At 42.6% G+C, this 23533-nt stretch overlaps 2 protein-coding genes across 6 annotated transcripts; one reads left to right on the top strand and one right to left on the bottom strand.

Annotated features, from left to right (window-relative positions):
* Positions 1-5857: 5857 nt before the first annotated feature.
* Positions 5858-12719, bottom strand: LOC310956009 (tubulin beta chain-like; the record flags this gene model as incomplete). 5 transcript variants are annotated; one of them, XM_083926095.1, is made up of 5 exons in its annotated part: positions 5858-6775; positions 6940-7184; positions 7578-7688; positions 8183-8291; positions 12615-12719. In XM_083926095.1, 5 exons carry the CDS (start codon positions 12669-12671, stop codon positions 5963-5965), a joined length of 1335 nt encoding a protein of 444 aa, XP_083782221.1. In that variant the 3' UTR covers positions 5858-5962. The 5 variants fall into 5 exon arrangements, with proteins under 5 accessions (XP_083782221.1, XP_083782220.1, XP_083782219.1 ...); XM_083926094.1 differs by having other exon boundaries at positions 7578-7720; positions 8179-8291; XM_083926093.1 differs by having other exon boundaries at positions 7578-7720; positions 8122-8291.
* A 2104-nt stretch (positions 12720-14823) lies between these two features.
* On the top strand, positions 14824-22438 carry flot1a (flotillin 1a; the record flags this gene model as incomplete). Its single annotated transcript, XM_083926205.1, has 12 exons — positions 14824-14866; positions 15709-15784; positions 16642-16732; positions 18118-18261; positions 18339-18458; positions 18810-18905; positions 19200-19352; positions 19445-19626; positions 20301-20346; positions 20522-20659; positions 20910-21074; positions 22001-22438. 12 exons carry the CDS (start codon positions 14824-14826, stop codon positions 22019-22021), a joined length of 1275 nt encoding a protein of 424 aa, XP_083782331.1. The 3' UTR covers positions 22022-22438.
* Between the last annotated feature and the right edge of the window lie 1095 nt (positions 22439-23533).

Consider the following 23533-nt stretch of genomic DNA (forward strand, 5'->3'; position numbering starts at 1 on the left):
CAATAAGATGTAAATATTACACACATACGTAAAATACATTACTGAACACCATGGAAAAGAAGACGTATGCTTTTATTACATAAAAGTGTCCTCAACCATCATATTGGAAACATACACAGAAATGGGAACAAGCACGCGCAGAGGGCACGCGCTCAATACAGTTTGTGAGTGATTGCGCAATCTGGAGGGAGGCACGGCTGTCCGTGCCTCACCTCTCGCATCCGAAGCGACTCCGCTTATTTAAATAGGAAATACAGAATTTTTTTTTTTTTACTATAAAAACGGTCAAAATACATTAAGAACCACACCAAAATCATAGTCCAGAGGACAAATATTAATACTTGTTATTTTATTATTTCGTTTTCTTTATTCTCTCATGATGACAGGGGAGGCGCAGCCTCACCTGCCTCCCCTGACTGCACGTCACTGGCTGGGCTGCGATCTCCCTAATAAAATGTCACATGATGGTTTCTCTCTATGCTGCTAACTGCTAATTTCCTCAGTTTAGGTTTGAGCCTCAGTCTCTTTACGTATGTTCAAAATGCTGATGCAGATCTCTCTTGTGTGAGAACACACTGAGAAGAAAACCACCTTAAAAAGTGGGTCACCTGCACTTTCCTCTTCTGCACCCCCACCCCCACTCCCCCTCCTTATCCTTTACGCATCCCTTAAAGCCAGAAGCAGCTGCTGGTGCAGCCAAGGGTGTGTCACGACCGGCATGAATGGGGGCTGTCCCGTTCACGGGGAAAGTCCGGATGGAAGATGGAGGAAACGAAAGGGAATGAATGAAGAATGAGGGAGAAGAAGAGAGGGGGGGTTGGATTCATCACTCTGGTGTCAGGAGGACAAAATATAATTCGCTTTTATGTTTAAGAATAAATCATTCTCTGTTTCTCTTCACACACATCTGCAGTGAGGGTTTGAACACTTGCCATACACACAAACACACACACACACACACACACACCATACATACATACCATCAGTGAGCCTACAATATGACGTTTTAGCTGAAGGTAAAGCAAAGGGAAGCAGATATCTGAGTGGATTTGTTACATCCTGTCTTACATGTCCTCCTTTCTTCCTCACAAGATCTCAGCACCACTCTAAGGACTCCTCTGTGTGACCATTTCTTAGTCAGCAGCTCTAATGTGTGCCGTGGAGCCCCCAGGTACATTGCGTAACCATTTCCACCGGGATGGACCAGAAAATGCCCCTCAATTCAGACGGTATGTCCCGCACACAGGACGTGATACTGCACCACAGTCTGGGCAGCATCCTGCGAGACATTAACCCATACATGCAGTGTTCATGTGCAGAAAGAGGAGTGAGTTTAGGGATTTAACGCAGAAGGAACGAGGCCACTCGGCGCACAGACGCGTAATGAAATAATGTCTCGTCAGAGGAATGCTTGGGCTCCTGTCTGAATACTGCGAATTTCAGCGTTTTACCCGACCAGTTAGGAAAGTTTACCTCTCTGCTGTTTGTCTGTAACCCGTTAATTGTTTCTTTCTCGCGTGATTGCTGCCATCCTGCACGCTTTCGCTGTGTTGCTGTTGGTTACACGCCCTAAATTAACCGTCCCTGCCGTATGGGACTCCCAACACAAGGAAATAGTCCAAACAGCCAAGAAAAAGCTGCAGAATTTAACCCACTGCCTGCCCGTTTGGATAAAATACTGGAATAAACACCGTTTGCTGTAATATACAATTATAATTGGATGATGATAATTACCTTTGTCAAGCCTCGAATCCGAAAATCCCTGGACTGGGAGGGGCTCAGGAGTGAAAGCCTTTTTTTTTCTCCCCTTCTTCTTTATTTCATTAATCTCGTCCACCCCATCACCCCCAGCCCAACAACAACAGACTTCAATGGGGCCGGATCGGGAGGAGATGGAGAGTTTCGGTTAATGTCGGGTGCGTGGACCATTTGAGATCGGCGGCGCTCGGGAAGCTCCGGTCAGAACCGTCAATTCCGACTCGGAGACACAAGCAGCCGCTCTGCAGTTCAGACCATAACACACACACACACACACACGCACACACACACACACACGCACGCACACACGCACACACACATGCACGGATTCCCTAATGTGATGAGAGTCCTTCTCTAGACTCTCACACTTCAGTTTGTTCAGTCAGGAGGTTTGTTTCAGCATCACTTGTGTTTGAAAATGACTTTCTATGAGCCTACCCTAACCCTCTTATGCGTTTTTATTGCCAAAAGGGAAATGAAACATATAAATAACTGCTCGTTTTTTAACCATGAGGAGGCAAATTGGTCCAGTTCTTTAAACGTCCCTTTAGTGCCCCCTCCTGGAGAGAGAACTCTGCTCACATCCTTTAAATCATCATAAAGGCATTCAGTGAATTATATTGCATTCATAATAATTCATGACTACACTCACTGACACACACAATGCTTTCTGCTGCACCATATCAACAGACGTAAAACATTACAGAGGTCACTTATAATGAATTATGATGCTTTATACACTCACCTATACACACCTCCACAAGCTCAGCTGTAAGAAGGACTTGCATGCAAAATAAATAACACTTTACCACCAGCAGCAGAACATCAGGATAAAGGATGCATCATATCAGTGATAACTTATGGTGCTTTATGGACTATTATAGATTTAGTTTTATTGAAGGATCCCCGTTAGCTTATGCCATAGCAGTTCGCCAGTCTTCCTGGGGTCCACATCCCAGCAGACAAACCTCAGTACAGTCCAACCATTTAAAAGTAAAAATACATTATAAATACATTACAAAATGCACGACAAAGTACCTTACAGAAGTGCAGCACAATGCACTTACCATACCATTTGTCGTTATGTAAAGAAGTGTAACAACTTACACACTGAAATACATTTATCATTAACAGTACAAGTGTTTTTTTCTCCTACAAATGCCTTTTTATTGCTCCAAAATGTTTCCCAGTCACTGGGATCCCACAGGAATTAAAAAAAGGGACCGACAAACAAACACAGCACCCGCAGACGTAAAGACAACACGGCTGAGGATCACAAACCGAACACAAATGATCAGTGGCACAATGACTGTCGTGGCTCAAAGTGTAAACCGTTATCAGCATGTTAAACTGTTCACTTTGCGTTATATTTGAGAGATGTGTTTCAAGTAGCCTTAATAATTTAAATGTTTAAAAGTGTGGTGTCGTTATGCAAAGGAACCAGAAGGTGAGCTCTGCAACTGAGCGTATCTGGGGACTAAGAGAGATGGACTGTAACTAAAACCTGAATCATCCAACGACAGTTAAGATGAGCTCCGGTCTGTTTTAGTCCAACATATCTGAGAGTGGCAGCAAAGAAAAAGAGATGAGGCGAAGTTTAACATGCTTTCCATAACCAGACTTGAGTTCAGCACATCTGCAGTGTGTGAGGCTCCTCGGGACGTTGGCTGGTCTGAGAATAAACCTGTTTCTGCTGCTGTTGCTGCGTAAAACTGTAGAAATGCATCTTGAAAACTTAGAAACGCACCTTTGTTCTGAGTGACAACGTTGCAGAATTTGAATTTAATGTCATGACCTGTACTCTTACATCCTACCTCATATATATTTGACTAAGTTGTTGCTTACTGTTTACTGTTTTTTATACTTCCTGTATCTATTTAGCTGAGAGTTTATTGGTTATCCTATACTGTATTTTTTTATACCCCCCTTGTGTTTTTGTAAGCTGCTGGAAACTCAATTTCCTTGCCGGAGTTCATCCCAAAGGATCAATAAAGAGAAGTCTAAGTCTAAGTAATGTGTTGAATTGGCTGCAGGCTCTGCAACAAATAAAAACATGTAAGCTGTGTTTATAAGATCTGTGACACTTAGTTTTGTGCTTCAGGAGAGACTTCAGAGATAAGATCCAAAGTATAATGGGGCACGTGGACAGCACACAAAAAAAGTTAAGGTCTGACTAACTTTTTCACGCCAAGCGAGCTCCGTTACACTCTGGATCCTATCTCCTAAGTCTCATATTAAGAACAAAACTAAGTGTCCAAATGTTGACTCTGATGAAGACTCCCCTTGGCCTGAAAACATTAGATAATAAAGTTTTTGGTCTGCTAACCGTGTGCTCCATTATACTTTGGATCTCTCCTGGAACAAGAGTGCCCTGCTTCGAGAGCACTGGACGAGTGTGAAACCTCTTCTGGAGCGCGTTTACCTCTCCCTTCAGCTTAGGTTTGTTTCATGTGACAAAACGATTCCCTGATTATGTGAATTTGTTTGGTGAACAGATGGTAATGGGCGCCTTCAGCTGAACTTTTCATCACAGTAGATGTTACTACAGCATGAGAGAAAGGAAACCCTATCCTTGTGTTTAACATGAATGAAGAGAGGCATCTTATAAAAACCCTGATCTCTGAATGAAATTACTCTGCCAGCAGAAGACTGAGTCCCACCAGAATGATCTCTCTTATCACCCCCACAGTCTGAAGAAAGGACGTGACAAAGGCAGTTGAAATGCATTTGTGATCAATTTAATTAAAAACACTGACAGTCCCACCTACTAACATACTTCACATTCATCTTTGAGAGTGGATCTTCAAAGTCGAATAATGACAAAAGTACATTGAACACTCGTAAGATCAATAAACACTGATAATGGCATGATATCACATTTCTCCAAAACGACCTAAGCCACAGTTAAAGTGATTCTAACACTCAACATTGTTTGACTTCACCTTCTTTAAAAAGAACAAACAAGGTACGGACCCCCTAAAAGTGCTGCGGTGTATCTGCAGAGACCCTCTCCTCTGCCTGGATTTGCTCTTTTCTCTTCATTTCCTTTCTCTGGCCCTCGCTCGGCCCCGGCCTCAGGCTGTCACTCCCCGGACAAATCCTACTCCTTCTGCCTTCAAATGCGTAACACTGGAGTAAAATAAAAAAAAAATCAGTGGGGTCTTTAGATCTGCTAACTGAGAAGTAGATTGAATTTTTCCAATGACTGCAAATTACTGTTTCTCATGCAAAACATTTGGCCAATTGTACATGCTTGTTTGCATGTAAGTGTAATATTGCATTTTAAAGTGATAGTTTTAGCTTTTTTAAAAGTGCGGTTGTATGAGGTTCTCACCCATAGTCAGTGTGTTATGGTTAGCACGCCGCTAGTTTGGAGAAGCTAAGACACAGAAGCTGCTGTGGACGTGGGCAGCAGCTGCAGAAAAACATCCCTTAGTCGCCTTTAAAAAAGCTCCACTTAAAAGTCCGTAAGTGTATTTACGCTGTATTTACAATATCTCCACTGACACTTCACCTCGTCATCAGACGGCCCTTTCCTTCAGCACTACATTTTAAGAGAGAGAGAGAGAGAGAGAGAGGGGGCGACACTTCTGTGGGAACTGGAGGAAAGCGCGGTCTGACACCAAGGTAAATCAGCGGGAATATTCAAAATATATACATACAATTAAAAAGGGTTTTTTTTAGGTGGTAAAATATAAAGTTTAGAGTGTTGCGGCATTCATCAGCAGCTGCCACGACTAACTGTGGGTAACACACTGACTATGGATCAGTACCTCACACACCCATACGTAACTACAACACCTCTGTTCAAGGTGGAATGAACTTTACATTATTAAGCCAAACTTTGTTTAATTTTTTCCTCATTGAAGTTTTAGTTTCTGCTTTTTCCAGAAAACAGTTCAACATAATCCTTTGTGAGGCTCGTCTCGGTAAAACCTCCCAACATGGCGTCACAATAAACTGTAAACCATGGCACTTTAATTTTGTCACTTCAAGTTCCCGCTTTTTTTTCACCTCTCCGTCTACATCCATCTTTCATCCTTGTTTCCATAAACACATTAACTCATTGTCGCCTTCAAGGCCATTCTGCTGAATTTCCTTCATTTCATTTGACATGTTTTTTATTTTTTCTGGATTTTTTTCATTGTGGTTCTTAACTTCATCTGTTTCTTCAGCTCATGTTTCATAATTTTTTGTTACTTTTTTAGGCATCCTCTTCCACGTCTTCCTCAAACTCTCCCTCCTCCTCGGCCGTGGCGTCCTGGTACTGCTGGTACTCGGACACCAGGTCGTTCATGTTGCTCTCTGCCTCTGTGAACTCCATCTCGTCCATGCCCTCGCCGGTGTACCAGTGGAGGAAGGCCTTGCGGCGGAACATGGCGGTGAACTGCTCGGAGATGCGTTTGAACAGCTCCTGGATGGCTGTGCTGTTGCCGATGAAGGTGACGGCCATCTTGAGGCCACGTGGCGGGATGTCGCACACGGCCGTCTTGACATTGTTAGGGATCCACTCCACGAAGTAGCTGCTGTTCTTGTTTTGGACGTTCAGCATCTGCTCATCCACCTCCTTCATGGACATGCGGCCGCGGAACACAGCAGCCACCGTCAGGTAGCGTCCGTGGCGGGGGTCGCAAGCAGCCATCATGTTTTTGGCGTCAAACACCTGCTGGGTGAGCTCGGGCACCGTCAGGGCGCGGTACTGCTGGCTCCCCCTGCTGGTCAGAGGGGCAAAGCCAGGCATGAAGAAGTGGAGACGGGGGAAGGGCACCATGTTGACAGCTAGTTTCCTCAGATCAGCGTTAAGCTGGCCCGGGAAACGCAGGCAGGTGGTCACGCCGCTCATTGTGGCCGAGACCAGGTGGTTGAGGTCGCCGTAGGTGGGCGTGGTGAGTTTGAGAGTGCGGAAGCAAATGTCATAAAGGGCTTCGTTGTCAATGCAGTAGGTCTCATCTGTGTTTTCTACCAGCTGGTGCACTGACAGCGTGGCGTTGTACGGCTCAACCACTGTGTCCGATACCTGAAGACAAACAGTCACTACTTTTTATTATGTCACCATCAGAGCAGCGATAAAGGAAGTAGGTATTAATATTTGATTTTTGCCAAATTAAAGTATGACCTTAAAGGAAACTAAATGTAGTTTTTACAGCAGACAATAGTACAATCTTTTTTACTTATTCTTACCTTGGGAGAGGGCACCACACTGAAGGTATTCATGATGCGGTCCGGGTACTCCTCTCTGATCTTGCTGATGAGCAGGGTGCCCATGCCGGAGCCGGTGCCTCCTCCCAGGGAGTGAGTGAGCTGGAAACCCTGCAGACACTCACAGCTTTCTGCCTCCTTTCTCACCACATCCAGGACCGAATCCACCAACTCTGCCCCCTCCGTGTAGTGACCTTTGGCCCAGTTGTTCCCGGCTCCACTTTGACCTGGAGAAAAAAGAAAAGAAGATAGTATCTTTTCTCAAGAACCAAATGCAATTCCTCAACTTAAATCAGAGTTTTTTTTTCATTTTGATGATTGAAGTGGAAGAAGAATAAACAAAAGTCAACAATGTGGTCATTCGAGGAACTCCTCATTGTTCAGCCCTTGAAGTCGCCAATTGGACGCAACTGAAACCACAAAATATGGCCGCCAGAGTTCAACTGTCAACCGGAGTCCAAACCCTCATGGCAGCAAGCTTCCAAGTGTCCTTGGGTAAGATGTTAAACTTTACAAGCTCCATGACTGCTGTTTTGTATCCTACCCTGACCTCTGACCTCCTGTGGAAAAAAGGACCACATCACAGACTCGAGCTCTTCTCATGCAGGATGTGTTCTTACCAAAGACAAAGTTGTCGGGCCGGAAGATTTGTCCAAAAGGTCCAGAGCGCACAGAGTCCATGGTGCCTGGTTCCAGGTCGACAAGGATGGCTCTGGGCACATACTTCCCACCTGAACACACACACACACACACACACACACAGCTCAGCTCAATGCACCATGCATTTGTACACCTTTAGAGAGAATTGTTGCAGCCCAATCTTCATCAAAAAAGATGTTTTTAATGTTAGTGGCTCTTTAAGGAAGACCCTCATAATGTGAACCAGTGAATGTATGAAGTATGTTTGCACATCAGGTCTGTAAATGTAACAATTTTTTTAGCAGCACAGTATCAGTGTTTACTACATTTAAATCTATTTGTGTTGCAGCAGAACTGATATTAATAAAAGAAGAAATCGGAAAGCTGGATCTGCCTCATTTATCCGAATCTGATCCCGCTAATTAGGCAATATCGGAGCCGGTATCTGATCTGGGTATCTGATCGGTGCATCGCTACTTTCAACAGCCTAGTCCTCGCAGCTGCAGTGAGCCAGTGTCCCCACACGGGGGACGTCTCACCTCTCTTAATCGAACACAGACCTCAGTGTCTGTCAGGATGTACTCACCAGTGGCCTCGTTGTAATACACACTGATCCTGTCCAGCTGCAGGTCGCTGTCTCCATGGTAGGTTCCTGTTGGGTCGATGCCGTGCTCATCGCTGATCACCTCCCAGAACTAAAACACACAGGTCAATACAGCATCAGTAAAGAAGCCATGTAGATGAGATGATGGTGGTATTGCTATTTACAAATGTGTGTAACCTTGTGTTGAAGTCAAGTCGTGCAGAAAACCAGTCACACAGATAAATGTTAATTTGTCAGACACTACATGTTTGTATTAATTTCACCTAATGCATCTTAAAACTTGAACACAATCCTTGACTGGGCTTGAAACCTGAAACATCTATCTGCAGATTAAATTGTGATAAAATGATGTGTTAGTGAAGTTATTCAGTCACAGCTCTGGAAACATGGCAACATACAACCACTCTTCTGTTCTCTGTGCTCCCCAAAGACATGTGTCATCTCATTACCTTTTGCAGTCACAAGATCCCCTAAAAACAGCAGCAGCATGTCCTGTAACACTGGTTATCTGGTTACACCGAATCTAATTAAATAAGGTTTTCTGCAGTCGACAGTCACCTTGTGATGAACTCCAATCTCTCTGTCAGTATTCTCCAATCGTCATGCAGCATTTCATGGATACACACTCATTGTGACATGTACATTTAAACATGTTTAAGCAGCAAGCACATACAAGCACGTACAAGCATGCAGCGGACCTGAAGTAACAGTAGCTTTGTCCAGATCACAGGCAGCCGAAAAACAGCTCACAAACAACTTTCCGCATATGATGTAAATCATCTGCAGGATTTACAAATTAACCATAATAACCAAAATGCATACATAACACAGCTCTGACCATAAAGGAGCAAAACAAAGAGATTTTCAAAGCTTTGAGACCGGGACAAGGCGACAAAAGGAGGAAGTACTGGAGGCAGAAAGAGAAACGGGGTAAATGTGTCATAAAAGGTGCAAAAAAGACGTACTAGGGCTACAACTAACCATTATTTTCACTATGGGTCCATTTGGCAATTTAATTCTCAATTAATAGATTAATCGGGGCGCCCGGTGGCACAGTGGTTAGAGCAGTCGGCCCATGTAAAGAGGCTGAAGGTCCTCTAGGCAGCGGCCGCGGGTTTGACTCCAACCTGTGGCCCTTTGCTGCATGTCCCCCCCCCTCTCTCTCACCCCATTTCTATCCTAAAAATAAATTAACAGTTTAATCATTTGGTATAAAAATGATGGAAAATGCCCATCACAAGCTCAGCCGCAGTGCCAGTCCTCCTCCAGACATGTTATAAAGTATGTCATGTTATTTTAAGACAGCAAAGTCAATCAGGTTTTTACAGCAAAGGAACAAATATGAAAAAAGAACAGAGTCCAGCTTAGCACTGCAGTTTAGAAGACGGTCATTTACACTTGAGCTTCAACGTGCCACTTCATGTGGGCAGAGAAGTCTCAGATTCAGAAAATCATCAGGGTTTAAAATCTGCTTTCTAAATTAAAAAGGTCACAGGATGTTCTTATCTTTAGGAGGATTTTAGCTGAGATAAAATATAATTTATGTAGCTTTAAGGGATGATCATTATCCCCACTTGAATTTTTAAGGGAATCAAACACAACGAACACAAACGTTGGTCATACACTGCAAGTACTCGGACTCTCCTTGTTCCACCGGCAGTGGAGGGTCAGTGAGAGCAGAGCTTTCTCAGAGGATTCAGGATACAGGCGGCCTCGTTCCTGCACGCTGAGGCATTAATGCCAGTCAGTCAGTTGACCCTAATCTTTGATCCTGTGTGTGTGCGCGTGTGTGTGTGTGTGTGTGTGTGTGTGTGTGTGTGTGTGTGTGTGTGTGTGTGTGTGTGTGTGTGTGTGTGTGTGTGTGTGTGTGTGTGTGTGTGTGTGTGTGTGTGTGTGTGTGTGTGTGTGTGTAAGTAAGTAAGTAAGTTTAAGAGGAAGAGGGGGAGATAAGCAGAGGGAGGTTGGCACGTCTATGAAGCTATATATGTGAGTGTGTGAGAGATGGTGGGCAAGAAAATCTCACTTTTTATTCTTCACCACTGTCACCTCCTCATCATCTTTGGCATTTTTTAGCTTTTCAGTTACAAATGTGGCCTCCAGCGATTAAAATACAAAATATTATCAAAGGAAAACGATTATTGTGCTTCATTATCACAATGATCCTCTCGTTTTGTTGTGTTATGAACCCATGTGCGTTTTTGCTGAGTTACTGAATATGTTGAATATATTTTTAGTAGTTTTCATTTGTTTTTATTATTTTTTATAATATTTATACAGTATATTCTACATTTTTTAATTATCTATTTTTTTAAACTTGTCATTTTTAAACTGCTTATCTGTTTTGTCAGTTTAATCATAAATACAGTTCAAGAAAATGCACTTTTGAACTTTTTCTTATTCAACATAAGCACGATGTGTCCAAAGTCAACCAGTAATCAAGTTAAATAAGAGCCATGGTGGAGCAGCCCTAGTGTGACAATAGCACACAATTCAAACAGACTTTATATGCAACAAATACAGGAAAATAACAGGAAAAAGGTGAGAGTCACCGAACCTGACATCTGTCTAATGTTTCATCGTATCTATACGACGTTAACCAGCAACACGGCCGACCTGAGCACATTTCTGTTGGCACTTGAGTGAGCGAGTGAATTCTCACAGTTAATCCATTTTGAAATGAGGATGACCTCAGCCTCACTAAGTCCTCTGTAAATACACATGTCTCCACTGATCAGGGCCAGTGAGCGGTGGAGTTTGGGTCACCCCATATGCTGCTGCCACGCCTCTCATTGCCCCACCATGAACCCCCTCCTAGGGCAGGTCTGCTGGATGAGTAATGGGCCATAATACAGCAGGGCTCAACAGCAACAGTTGCCATCAATGAGAAATTGGCAGCCAATTCTTGGCATTTGGTTGCCATCAGTGTCAAACACGTTTTAACATATAAAAGAAACTGTAAAATCCACATTTGAGAAGCTTAAACAAACAAAAGGTTTGGCATTTTTGATGGACACAATAATGAATTATCAAAATGGGTGCAGATTAGTTTTCTTTTGTTAGTCTAATTGTTATTCGACCGACTTGATCTCAGAGACACTGCAGTAAATTTAAACCCCTGCAGCACAAGTGCACCCTAAAACATGACCCCTTTATAAATAAGTCTGTGTTTAAACCAGGTTTTTCGGGGTCACCGGTGGTTTGGGTGCGCACGTGATGCACTGAATATTCAAAACAGCCTCATCTGTGTTTTCAGGGCAGACACACTGGACCACTTGTTGTCTCCCCCCCTCCCTGCTCGCTGCGTTCCTCCGCTCTGCCTCAGCAAACTTCTCCTTTCTTTGGACCCTCTTGTTTTCTTCTTTGCTCTTCTCTCGGTGACAAAGGGTGCGGCTCAACAGGAGGCCGACGCAGCAGCTGGCCCTGTGCATCTGCTCCAGTCTGCCCGGCGTCATTAATCATGGATCAGTGACTTGAGACACTTTTTTAGTCAACATGTCTAAATGTGTGAATATGTGAGATATGATTAGTTCATATCACAGAAATGTTCTAATGTGCTGGTTAAAGAGGAACTTTGTAGTTTTACTCTTAATTTAATCTTATTTTTTATTAAACTTTAGGTAAATCCAATGAGTTACAAAATGTGTTTTCCAACCGAGCCCTGGCAAAGACAGCAGCTATAATAATGATATTGTATCACCCACTATAATATAACACTTAAATGTGAACCTGCTGACACAGAATGCTTGTTGGACTCGTGTTTGAGTCGACCTTACTGTACTTTTACGACCGATCACATCACTGAGATGTTTCTGTCTGCTGCTTTGCATCAATATTATGCTTCTTACAGCATTTTCTCATCTTCAGGACTTTATTATAATTTATATTCTGACTTGGGGATCGATATTTATTCCGTAGTTTGTGATCATAAACTTGTAAAATGTGTTATAAAAAAGTACTTATGTATGCTTTTTTGGGTGAGGGGCAGCTTGCACTGAAAACAAATCAATTTGTAGCAAGAAACGCAAGAAAAAACACAAAATTACATCTTTAAAACACAAGTTTATGTTGAGTTATAAAGGCTCAATGCTCTCTTGTTCAACTTTACCATGAACCATTTACTTTGTCTGAAAGATGGAGGTGTTGTAAACAATAGGGCTGCATAGTTTAGCACAGATTTATGTTTATGTGTTTTCTATGGTTTGATTTGTAAGAAAGAAAAGTGAAGCAAGTGATTTTATGTTTGTAATTAAATTAAATTATTTTCTGAAACTGTAAAAACACACAACAAAAGAAAAGCCTCTTCAAAAAAACCTAATTGAGAATGAAATGCTTCATAACTGGAATGAAAACTAGAATAAACTTTTAATTCACGACAATAAAAGAGTTCATTTGTTGTAACTACTTCTTCTCTTACCTTTGCACCGATCTGGTTCCCGCACTGGCCGGCCTGGATGTGCACGATTTCCCTCATGATGGATGTTAGTGATGAAAGTGAAGTGTTTGCAGAGATGAAGGAGTGCAGCTGACCCACTGACTGAGCACAGAGTGACACACAGGCAGTCTGCAGAGAGGGTGCACTGCTGGGAGTCCTGCAGGCGGGGCTGAAGTGTCGGGGCGCGGCCGTCACACCGTTCTCGCTCGTGATTGGCTGCTGTCTCTGGAGCCCTGGCGCGGATTGGCTGAGAGAGGGACTTTTTTTAGAAAGGGGTTTCCTTGTCTCAAAGTCAAGGACCGGAAGGGAAGAAGGAGTGCCGTGTGGTGTCATCAGTGCCCTGTTGGAGCTCCACTTACCTGAATGAGACAATGTAGCACCTGTGTCTAGAACCGAATAATGTAGAAAAGAACAGAACAGGAGAGGAGAGGAAAGAACCAAATACAATAGAAAAGAGTAGAACAGGAGAGGAGAGGAAAGAACCAAATACAATAGAAAAGAAACAAATACAATAGAATAGAACAAAATAGAACAGAACCAAATAGAAAATAACAGAACAGAGTATAATAGAAAAGAACGAATAGACTAGAATAGAACCGAAAGGATAGAATAGAACAAAATATAATAGAACAGAAAACAATATGATAGAACAAAATAGAAATGAATAGAACCAAATACAAAAGAGCAGCGAAGAATAGAACAGAACAAAATAGAATAAGATAGTACATAATAAAATAGAATATAACAAAATGAAATAGAATGGAACAAAATAGAATAGACTAGAACAGAATCAAATAGAATATAACACAATAGAATCGAATACAATAAGACAAAATAGAATAGAATAGGTAGCTTATTGTGATCTTGCACATCAGTTTCCCTCGAGATGAATACGGTTTTATATTTTCTAAGTGCAGTCATAGACCTACAGTGTGCTACTTATTTAATGTGTAGAGCACAAATGTGAATATAAATATAATATATATATATATATTTATGTATATACATATTCGAAAAGTTTTTAATAAATATTACTGAAATATTTATATCTATAAAGTAATAATAACAATAATAATAACTTCGATTTGTCATTCTTCAATTATCCTTGTTCTATATCTAACAAAGCGTAATTATATGACAAAGATATTAATCTTAATAAAATATTATAGACAGACACAGACACACATACACACACACACACAAACACACACACACACACACACACACAAACACACACACTGAAGATGACACACACACACACACACATACACACACATACTGAACATGACACAGAGTCCAATAAAGCTACCTGCATGCCCCTATGTTCAGATTTGTCTTTTACACACACACACACACACACACACACACACACACACACACACACACACACGTGAGTACATCTGTCACCACTGTGATGAGCAGAGAAGCAAACTGAGGACGCGTTTTTCTTTTTTCTTGTCCAGGCACTGAACCAACAACCTGTTTCCTAGAATAACCCGAGGCCCGTCCACGGCAGTTCCCCACCACATCACCAGATGGCGGACGCACACACCGTGGATGACAGGCTTGGAGCTGCAGTCTGTTGTGTTATTAGAGACCGCGTCAGCTCGGCTCGTGCGTAACGGGAATAACCGTCAGCTGGGACAAAATTACATCCATTTGAACCACGACGGACCACTGCATACCCCTCCATTCCCCTACAGCACACCGTTTATACACTAACCGGTAAGTGTGCGGCTCTACATCCACATCCTTATCTCTGTAACCACAAAACGCGGGTGCCAAATGGATCTGGTTAATGCATAGACTCCACGCCACGAGTAGGCTGACGTTTAACATAGAGACTATTTTTGTTTCCGTCCTTAATAAGCGGCTCTGAAGTGTGTTTTGGATTATTATTATTATTATAATTATTATTAAAGCATTTCTTGCGTATTTTACTGCGCAACATTTTGTATGAATTAGATTTGAGCCCTGCTGGTCTGTGATCTGGGACCCATCACCGTCACAGCCTCCCCCCTCCTCTTCAGTGATGGGAGTTATAACACACACCTTATCATGCCGCTGTTTAAAATAAGATACTAAAGTAAATGTGTTTATATGGTAGAAGCAGAGCGGTTGACTAATTATAATGTCTGCTCTTATGTTTTATTCTTTCTTTGGTTTTTAGTCGGAAGCAGAATCAGCAAACATGTTCTACACCTGTGGTCCCAATGAGGCTATGGTGGTGTCAGGTAAAACCATGTTCTGTGTTTATTCCTATGTATAATTTTTGTTTGCTGTTGTTGTTTGTTTTTTATTTGTTTACATGCATTGCAAGTAGAGTTGCAGAATCTTCATGTTACACACACACAGGCCCGAAATACACACACATGCACAGACAGGACCTGTATACATGCAACCAATGGAGGGATGTCAGAGCGAGGGGGCTGCCAGTGACCGGCGCCCCGAGCAGTTGGGGGTTCGGTGCCTTGCTCCACAGCACCTCGGAGGTGCCCAGGAGATGAACTGGCACCTCTCCAGCCAACAGTCCAAGCTCCATTCATGGTCCACACAGGGACTCTAACCAGCGACCCTCCGGTTCCCTACTACTGCCGCCCAGTTCGTCATGAAACAGTTCGATTGACAGTAAATTAAAGTAATTTCTAATGCAAAAATCTCAGAAAATTATGTTTTTACCATCTCAAATATGGAGATTTTCTACTGTTCTCTGTTTTGTGTCATTTAAACTGAATATTTTTGGGTTTTGGACAAAACAAGACATTTAAAGGCATCACCTTGAAACTGGAATAGACCAAACAATGAATCTAGGAAGTAATCGGCAGATGAATCGATTTCGTTTGATAATAATACTTTCTGCATATTTAAAAACATCTAGATGAGAACATCTTTTAAAATGTCACAGTTTTGTAAGCAAAGGTTATAAATTAAAAAGTCATACTTCTTAATCAGTTTTTGGTTGAATCTATAATCCTGAAGTGAAACATGCTACGACACAGTCTGTTCAACATTCACTCGACCTGAGTCATGTCTGGAGTCTGATTTGAGGCTCTGCCCTGTGTCTCGTCTCTCGCAGGGTTTTGTCGTTCTCCTCCGCTGATGATCCCTGGAGGCCGAGTGTTCGTCATCCCGTGCATCCAGCAGTTGCAGAGGTCGGCAAATGTGAACGTCCACTGTTGTCTGCCAATCTGTAAATCCTGATTTTGCTTTTTATCTGGCGTTATCACCAGATGTGTAACAACAGATGGCAAACATGATACGATGGAAAAAGGCACTGCAGCAACATATAGCAGAGCAAATGATGTTTTAATAAAAAGGTAATAAATGATTAACACATTTGTGTTTATAGTGCCAGAAAGACTGATAAGATTAGATAAGATAAGATAAGATAATACTTTATCGTCTGTTACACAAGGGTTACAGAAAATGTTCTTAGACAAGGCTCCAATCACAAGAAACATTCACACAGACATATAAGGACAAGACATGGGGTGTTGAGGTATCAGCTGTGGTAGTCATTTTGTCTTGTTCAGTATGGCTTTTGCAGAAGGGATGAAGGATTTCTTGTAAATGTTCTTCCGGGCCAGTGGTACATTGAAACGCCTGCCCGATGGTAGTAGCTGGAGGGGGCTGAGAGTGGTCCTCTGTGATCAGGTTGGCTATCCTGATCACTGAACGACTGTACAGCTCAGATAGGGGGGTATCAACTATGTTGATGGACACATATTCAAAACAGTGGTCATCTTCCTCCTCACCACCTCTGCCAATATACACGCTGCTCCTCCTACATTAATATCAGTTAATCACGTGGCACCAGACTTAATGTTTTGTTTGTCTGAGTGTTGTAGCTGACCTTGATCCTGTACCTGTAAAATCTGCACTCAGCGCTTGCAACTCAACACAAGTACAAAGCGGAAAAGACTACACTTTAATGTACACCATTAGAGCAGTGGATAATCGATCAATCATCATATTCTCCTTCTGTATGTCTTCCCCTGCCTTTCTACAGGATTTCCCTGAACACTCTGACTCTGAATGTGAAGAGCGATAAAGTCTACACCCGTCACGGCGTGCCCATCTCTGTCACCGGGATAGCACAGGTCAGTGTGCGCCGCTGCAGAGGGAGCAGCAGGCTACACCACTGCTGAAGCAGGAGGAGGAGGATTTGCTCAGGGGGATAGGTCTAAACTATTGGACAGGTCTAAAAACAGCTGAACTGTTCAATAAATATGTAGCCGGAAGGTTTGTGTATCTCCTAAGGCCGGTTGCCCATTGAGTGTGTGACATTTACCAGACAAGGCAGAGTTGGCGTAGATAAGTAAATGTGGCATTTCAGCCCTTTACATGTTATGCATCCCATTGCTTTTCTTGGCCAGACCTTCGTAGTGGCTGCTGCATGGTTAGGTAGATGGTTGAGGTGAGGCATTGACCTTTTGTTGTAAGGGGCAGGAGATCCCGTTGGTCAGTGGATAACACAGAAACACCTGGAAGCCTGGATGATGGGTGTAGCGCTTTAATGCTACACAGGGTGTGTCCTGTAACGAAAATAACTCATAGTAACGTCCCCTTCACATATCCTTGCATGTATGTACTGTAGGGAATCAGACAGCCTGTTGTAGAGTATCAAATCTCATCATCAGAGGTGAGTGTGCTACCTATTCCTACAGGATGCAGATATCGTTTCAGCCACCTTTGACAACAGATTAATAATCCTCTGATTTTTTTTTTTAAATATCAAATCGCATATATTCGTTTACTTACAAAACCAGCTGTGGCTCTGCTGGACTCTTCACTTAAGGCAATATTTACGTAATTTGGGTGATGATTTACAGTGTGACCATGACCGAAAGAACAAGGTCGCGGGTACAAGCGGCCGAAATGTGTTTCCTCAGGAGGGGGGCTGGAGTCTCCCTTAGAGAGAGGGGGAGAAGTTCAGCCATCCGTGAGGAACTCGGAGTAGAGCCGCTGCTCCTTTGCGTTGAAAGGAGCCAGTTGAGGTGGTTCAGGATCATCTGGTAAGGATGAACCCTGGGCGCCTCCCTAGGGAGGTGTTCCAGGCACGTCCAGCTGGGAGGAGGCCTCGGGGAAGACCCAGGACCAGGTGGAGAGATTATATCTCCACACTGGCCTGGGAACGCCTCAGGATCCCCCAGTTAGAGCTGGTTAATGTGGCCCTGGAAAGGGAAGTTTGGGGTCCCCTGCTAAAGCTGCTGCCCCCACGACCCGACCCCGGATAAGAGGCTGAAGATGAGATGATTTACAGTTTGATCCTTGCATGTTGTGTTCATTTTTCACTGAATTATATACATGAGTATAAAAACAGGCTTTATCTATTTATTGAATTACCATAAAGCATGCTATATCGGGATACATATGGTTATCAAGATATGAAATAAAACTTATATCTGGATAGAAGGTTTTGACCAAATCTTCCAGCTCTACCCAGCGATCGTCTTCCTGATAAATCAGTTGCTGTTTCCTACAGATGAAGATCCAGGGTCAGAATAAACAGATGCTGGCTGCAGCCTGCCAAATGTTCATGGGGAAGTCAGAGGCCGAGATCGCTCATATCGCCTTGGAGACGCTGGAAGGACACCAGCGGGCCATCATCGCCCACCTGACTGTTGAGGTAAACATGTGATGGCCGCTCGCTTTAGACACTTTTTGTATCGTTCTGATTCAGTCATGACCGTGTTTCTCTTACAGGAGATCTACAAGGACAGAAAGAAGTTCTCAGAGCAGGTTTTTAAGGTGGCTTCCTCTGATCTGGTCAACATGGGCATCAGCGTGGTCAGCTACACGCTCAAAGACGTCCACGACGACCAGGTGACCACATATGCTGCAATGAGTTATTACTGAGTCCTTTGCAGCAGCCTGGACGTCGAGTCCAACCCTTTGATGCATGTCATCCCCTCTCTCTCTGAAGTGAAGCTGCATTCAAGAGCAGTTGTCATAAGAAAGCTGTAACAGTTAAATAATTGTGAAAAACAGTTGTAAAAAATAAAGTCTACTTGGCAGGTTAAGGTTCCCAACAGGTCAACAACGACAAAACATAAACATGCAATTAAGTTATACCCCCACGCTGCTGTGGAATGGCAAATTTGGTGTGAACGCAGTCTAATTTTCTCTTGAATGAAGAATGCAAATTTAACCTCAACATCTCTTTCTGGTGTTCAGGATTATCTGCATTCACTGGGGAAGGCTCGAACAGCCCAGGTTCAGAAAGACGCTCGCATCGGAGAGGCCAAGAACAAGAGAGATGCTGTGATCAGGGTGAGATATATCACGTTGTCTCCATCCTCTTGAACTGTGTTGTTGTTGAACGTGTCTCATTTCAACACACACATCAGACAGCAACAGGGTGTGCGAAGATCATCTGGTTTTAAGAGTAGGCAGTCACTTATCTTTCTTTCAGTCTGTTTTAATCAGTCACCAGTGACATTTCTGTAAACTCTTGTCCATATTTTTAGCTTCATCTTCATCCTGTTTACCCTATTTTGAAGAGTTATTCCCATGGATTCCTAATTCCCCCTCCTTTCTCTGTTCCTGTTTCCCTCTGTTCTGCAGGAGGCCCATGCGATGCAGGAGAAAGTCTCGGCTCAGTACAAGAATGAGATCGACATGGCAAAGGCCCAGAGGGACTATGAGCTGAAGAAGGCAGCCTATGACATTGAGGTCAACACTAAGAAGGCCGAGTCAGAGATGGCCTACCAGCTGCAGGTGCACGAGAGGGAATAAGACAAATGTACTGACTAGATGTAGTATTTTATAATGAATGATGATATATGGTATGCATGTACTGTATCTTCCAGGTAGCAAAGACGAAGCAGCGTATAGAGGAGGAGAGGATGCAGGTGCAGGTGGTCGAGCGGACCCAGCAAATCATGCTGCAGGAGCAGGAAATCACCCGCAAGGAGAAGGAGCTGGAGGCCAAGGTGAAGAAGCCTGCGGATGCGGAGAGGTACCGCCTGGAGAAACTGGCTGAGGCTCAGCGGTGAGTTGCAGATGCTTGTTGTCTCATAGCTGCAGGGTGGTGTTGTGAGTAGGAAGGTAGTCTTTCAGTTTCAGCAGCAAAGTTTAAGGCCCCTGTGTTTGACGTGTCCCTGAGCAAGATACTGATTCCTCTTTTTGTTAGAGAATTCAGAATTTTACGTGAATAAAAACACAGATGCAGAACATTGTGTACACCACTTCAACGTTGCAGCTGGTAAAGGTGCTGATTTGAATTACTTTATATCCTTAAGTTTGACCTTATCACAATCTATAATAACAAGTATTATTGATCTGGATCTGCAAAGTAATTGTGACTAAAGTCATCAAATTAATGTAGTGAAGTGAGACAAGATACTATAACAAGTAAAGTACCTTGAATTGTACTGTAGTACTCTAGTACTTATTTTACACCCACTGATTAAAGCTGAGGTGGAAAATTGGGCAACTTTTTACATCCATCGACAAATTGATTTTAAGGAAATAAACCCAACATATCCTTCTGGCAGAGTGTGAAAGTATTAAACATAATGCTGTACTTCATTTGATGATAAAGAGATAATGAAGATTAGACACCAGCCCTGCGTCATGTATCAGTATTGTTTATGATAATGTTTATGAATGAACCATCTGTGGTTCTCTGTCGGACTCTGCTTTCCTTTCTCTCTCGCTGTCCAGTCTTAAGTTGATCATGGAGGCGGAGGCCGAAGCCGAGTCCATCAGGGTGAGTCCCAGATCACCAGAGATGTGACTTGGCTGTCTTTAGTTTCCTGAATAATTTCAAATGGAAATCACGTTGCTTGTTGAGAACGTGTGTCTTATTATGTGTGTGAGAGTCTAATTCGCGAAGTATCGCAGAGTTTTCTGGTAAAGTAAGCCCGTCCTCTCGTCTCCTCCAGATTAAAGGTGAGGCTGAGGCGTTTGCAGTGGAGGCCAAGGGCCGCGCTGAGGCCGAGCAGATGGCCAAGAAGGCAGAGGCCTTTGAGCAGTACAAGGATGGAGCCATGGTGGACATGCTGCTGGAGAAACTGCCTCTGGTGAGGAACAACATCATGAACACTTTTATACTTTACACTACAATACTTTACTGTACTTTTACACTTTTCACACCTTGTATATCATCTACTGTTATTGTATGTTTCCCTGCTGTATGAAGTCCATCCCTGGGTTCCTAATACAGCTAACGGTTTTCTCTGTTTAGTTCACCCTTTACAAAGACTGTTGTGTTATGTTAGGAAGGACTTTGTAAAGGTTTTTAACATTTTGGTAATATCTGTCTTCCACCAGATGGCAGAAGCGATCAGCAAGCCTCTGTGTGGAGCCAGCAAGGTTACCATGGTGTCCAGTGGAGGCGGGGAGGTGGGCCCGGCCAAACTGTCAGGAGAGGTGCTGGACATCATGGTCCGCCTCCCTGCAGCGGTGGAGAAACTGACGGGAGTCAACATCTCCCAGGTAACGCATTTATATGTCATACTGCATTTCACTGGACTTGCTGACTCTGGTCTGCTGACATATGTCACGTGCATCATGCAGGATGCAAAACTGAACATGAAAGCTTTTTTTTCTAATAGGGGGCAGAAGAGCTCAAAAACACACTGACTCATTTATCAATGTATTCATATGTTGGCCTTCTCTTCCCATTCGAAGGGACCAGCAGTTGTTTTTTTGATTTACTTTTAAAGAGATTCTTCAAAAGTTACCCTTATGTTTTGACATCACTTATTTGCTGTTGAGTTGGAAATAGGGTCGCTCAGAGCAGTGAGACTGAACCTCACCGTACATCAGCATTAAACTCATTAGAGCTGCTAAGTTATAAAGTTATAATGCTTTGAGAGTTGTCTTAGGGCTGTAATCATTTATCGTCTTTCAATGTAGTCGGATTGTGATGAAATCATATCGAGTTATCGTAATACACAATTACGTCTTCTAAATTTATAATAACAAACACAAACTAATTTACTCACATTATTGATTTTTCAGAAACTCTGTTTTAAGTATTTTGGGGGCTCTTCATTTGAAGATTGCAGTTTTGTTTTTACATCACACGACTTGTGTGCATGTAAACATAGTCAGTGTATAGCTGGGGAAAGTACTGATCTTTTCTCTGTAATTTAACTTGAAACTGTTAAACTTGCACTAAAGTTCTTGATTAAATTAGGAAATAGTATTTTTCTTTTGTCATTTCTGTACAAAATAGGCTTTACCATTTGGTTATTCCGTAAAGACCATAAAGTAAACATGCTATACTGGGATGTATATCATTATCAGGACATGAAATGATCTTTTGGGCCATATTAGCCAGCCCTAAGATGTCACCATTCATTAATGTAAAACTTTGAACTTTAAGAAAGACCTCTCTCTCTCCCTCTGTTCTGCAGGTGACCTCTCGTACAGGCTAAAGAGAGTCAACTGTGCGGTGACCAGGCAGATCCACTCTCCCCTCTGTCTCATCAGCTGCCTGGACTCTTTGCACGAGTCTCTCCTCTACTCCCATTAAGCTCTGTCGACATGTTGCTGTGATGTCTCTGTGTCGTGAAAGTGGCAAACATGTTCTTTGTTTTTTTTTAGCCAGAGACATCCAAGTCTATCTGTGCTCAAGTATTGTCCTCGTCCGGCTACAGTTACACTTGTTACTTCAGTTATTGGTTTTTATACAGTCCACTGGTGTTAGCTGCATCACACTCAGCATAAACACAATTCATTCAAATTGCCATTTACCTTTCAAAATTCAGGCCTGTGACTTTATTTACATTGACTTTACCAGAGTTATTAATACACTGAAGCAAGCAACAAATGTAACCGTAGCCTTTCTGCGTCCTGTTCTTTTAAAAATGTCACTTTGTCTTAAAAGTCTTTTCCTATCTTCTTCTCTCTGCACTTTATGTCGTCACATTTTACGCGTCTTGAGTCTCTCCCCGCCGCCTGTGTTTACCTTTTAATGTCTCCTCCATAACTGCCTGTCCACTGCCTTGCTGCCAAGCCTTAAGTGCATCTTAACATGAAGGTTTAACACAAACACACCTTCATCTGCTAATGCTACTAACACTGCATAGTCTAATGCCAGACTAAAACCACAGCCTGCGATTTTAGCAATCACTCATTTCTCATCATGGGATTTCATTTATCAAGGAATATTAGGGAAATCATTCCCATCTTAAGTATTTAAAGCTGTTGCAAACTACAGGTAATCAAAATTGTAACGGTGATTGTGATTTATTTTCATTGTTTTCTGTTTTATATTTGCATGTTCTCCATGTGCACTGACGTCTTCTAGTCTTGTCCTGCTGAATCAGTGTTAATATTTTGAGGAGGTTGTATTGGGAGGATCATTTGCTTGAGGCATACCAGTATAATATAGTATCAGACATTAAGAACCTGTAACACAGGCACAAACCGTACTCTCCTCTGTGACTTTATGCAGACGTACTAGAAAAGGCTTTGCATGTTCACTAACTAACCACCTTTAGTTCCACTTCCCTGTCTTCAGGTTCTACTTTGAGTACTTCTGTATTAAACATGTTTGTTATCTATTTTATATTTTTATATCTATCATCAGAGCACTGCAATGGTCACTTTCCACTGGACTCTTACGTGTGTTGGTGGTCCAGGGAATTCAATTCACTGTTAACCTCACTGTACGTCTATCTAGACAACAGCCTACAGTACGTACACTGTAAATATAAAATTGTATGTCACAAGAGAATGTGAAAGATCTCAATTTATAAGTCATGATTGCATATCGTTTATGATGAAAGTTCATGGTCGAGCAAAATAGAAATCTACAATGGATGAAAAACTGTTATGTTTTCATCATGATCTGATGCTCTGAGGACATCGTCGGTAAAATCCTCTCTCTGACCCACAGTGGGGTCACAGATTCTGTCTGTGTCTGAGGACACATAAACAAAACA

The sequence above is a fragment of the Echiichthys vipera genome (assembly GCF_963691815.1).
Source record: "Echiichthys vipera genome assembly, chromosome: 13".
NCBI lineage: Eukaryota > Metazoa > Chordata > Actinopteri > Perciformes > Trachinidae > Echiichthys > Echiichthys vipera.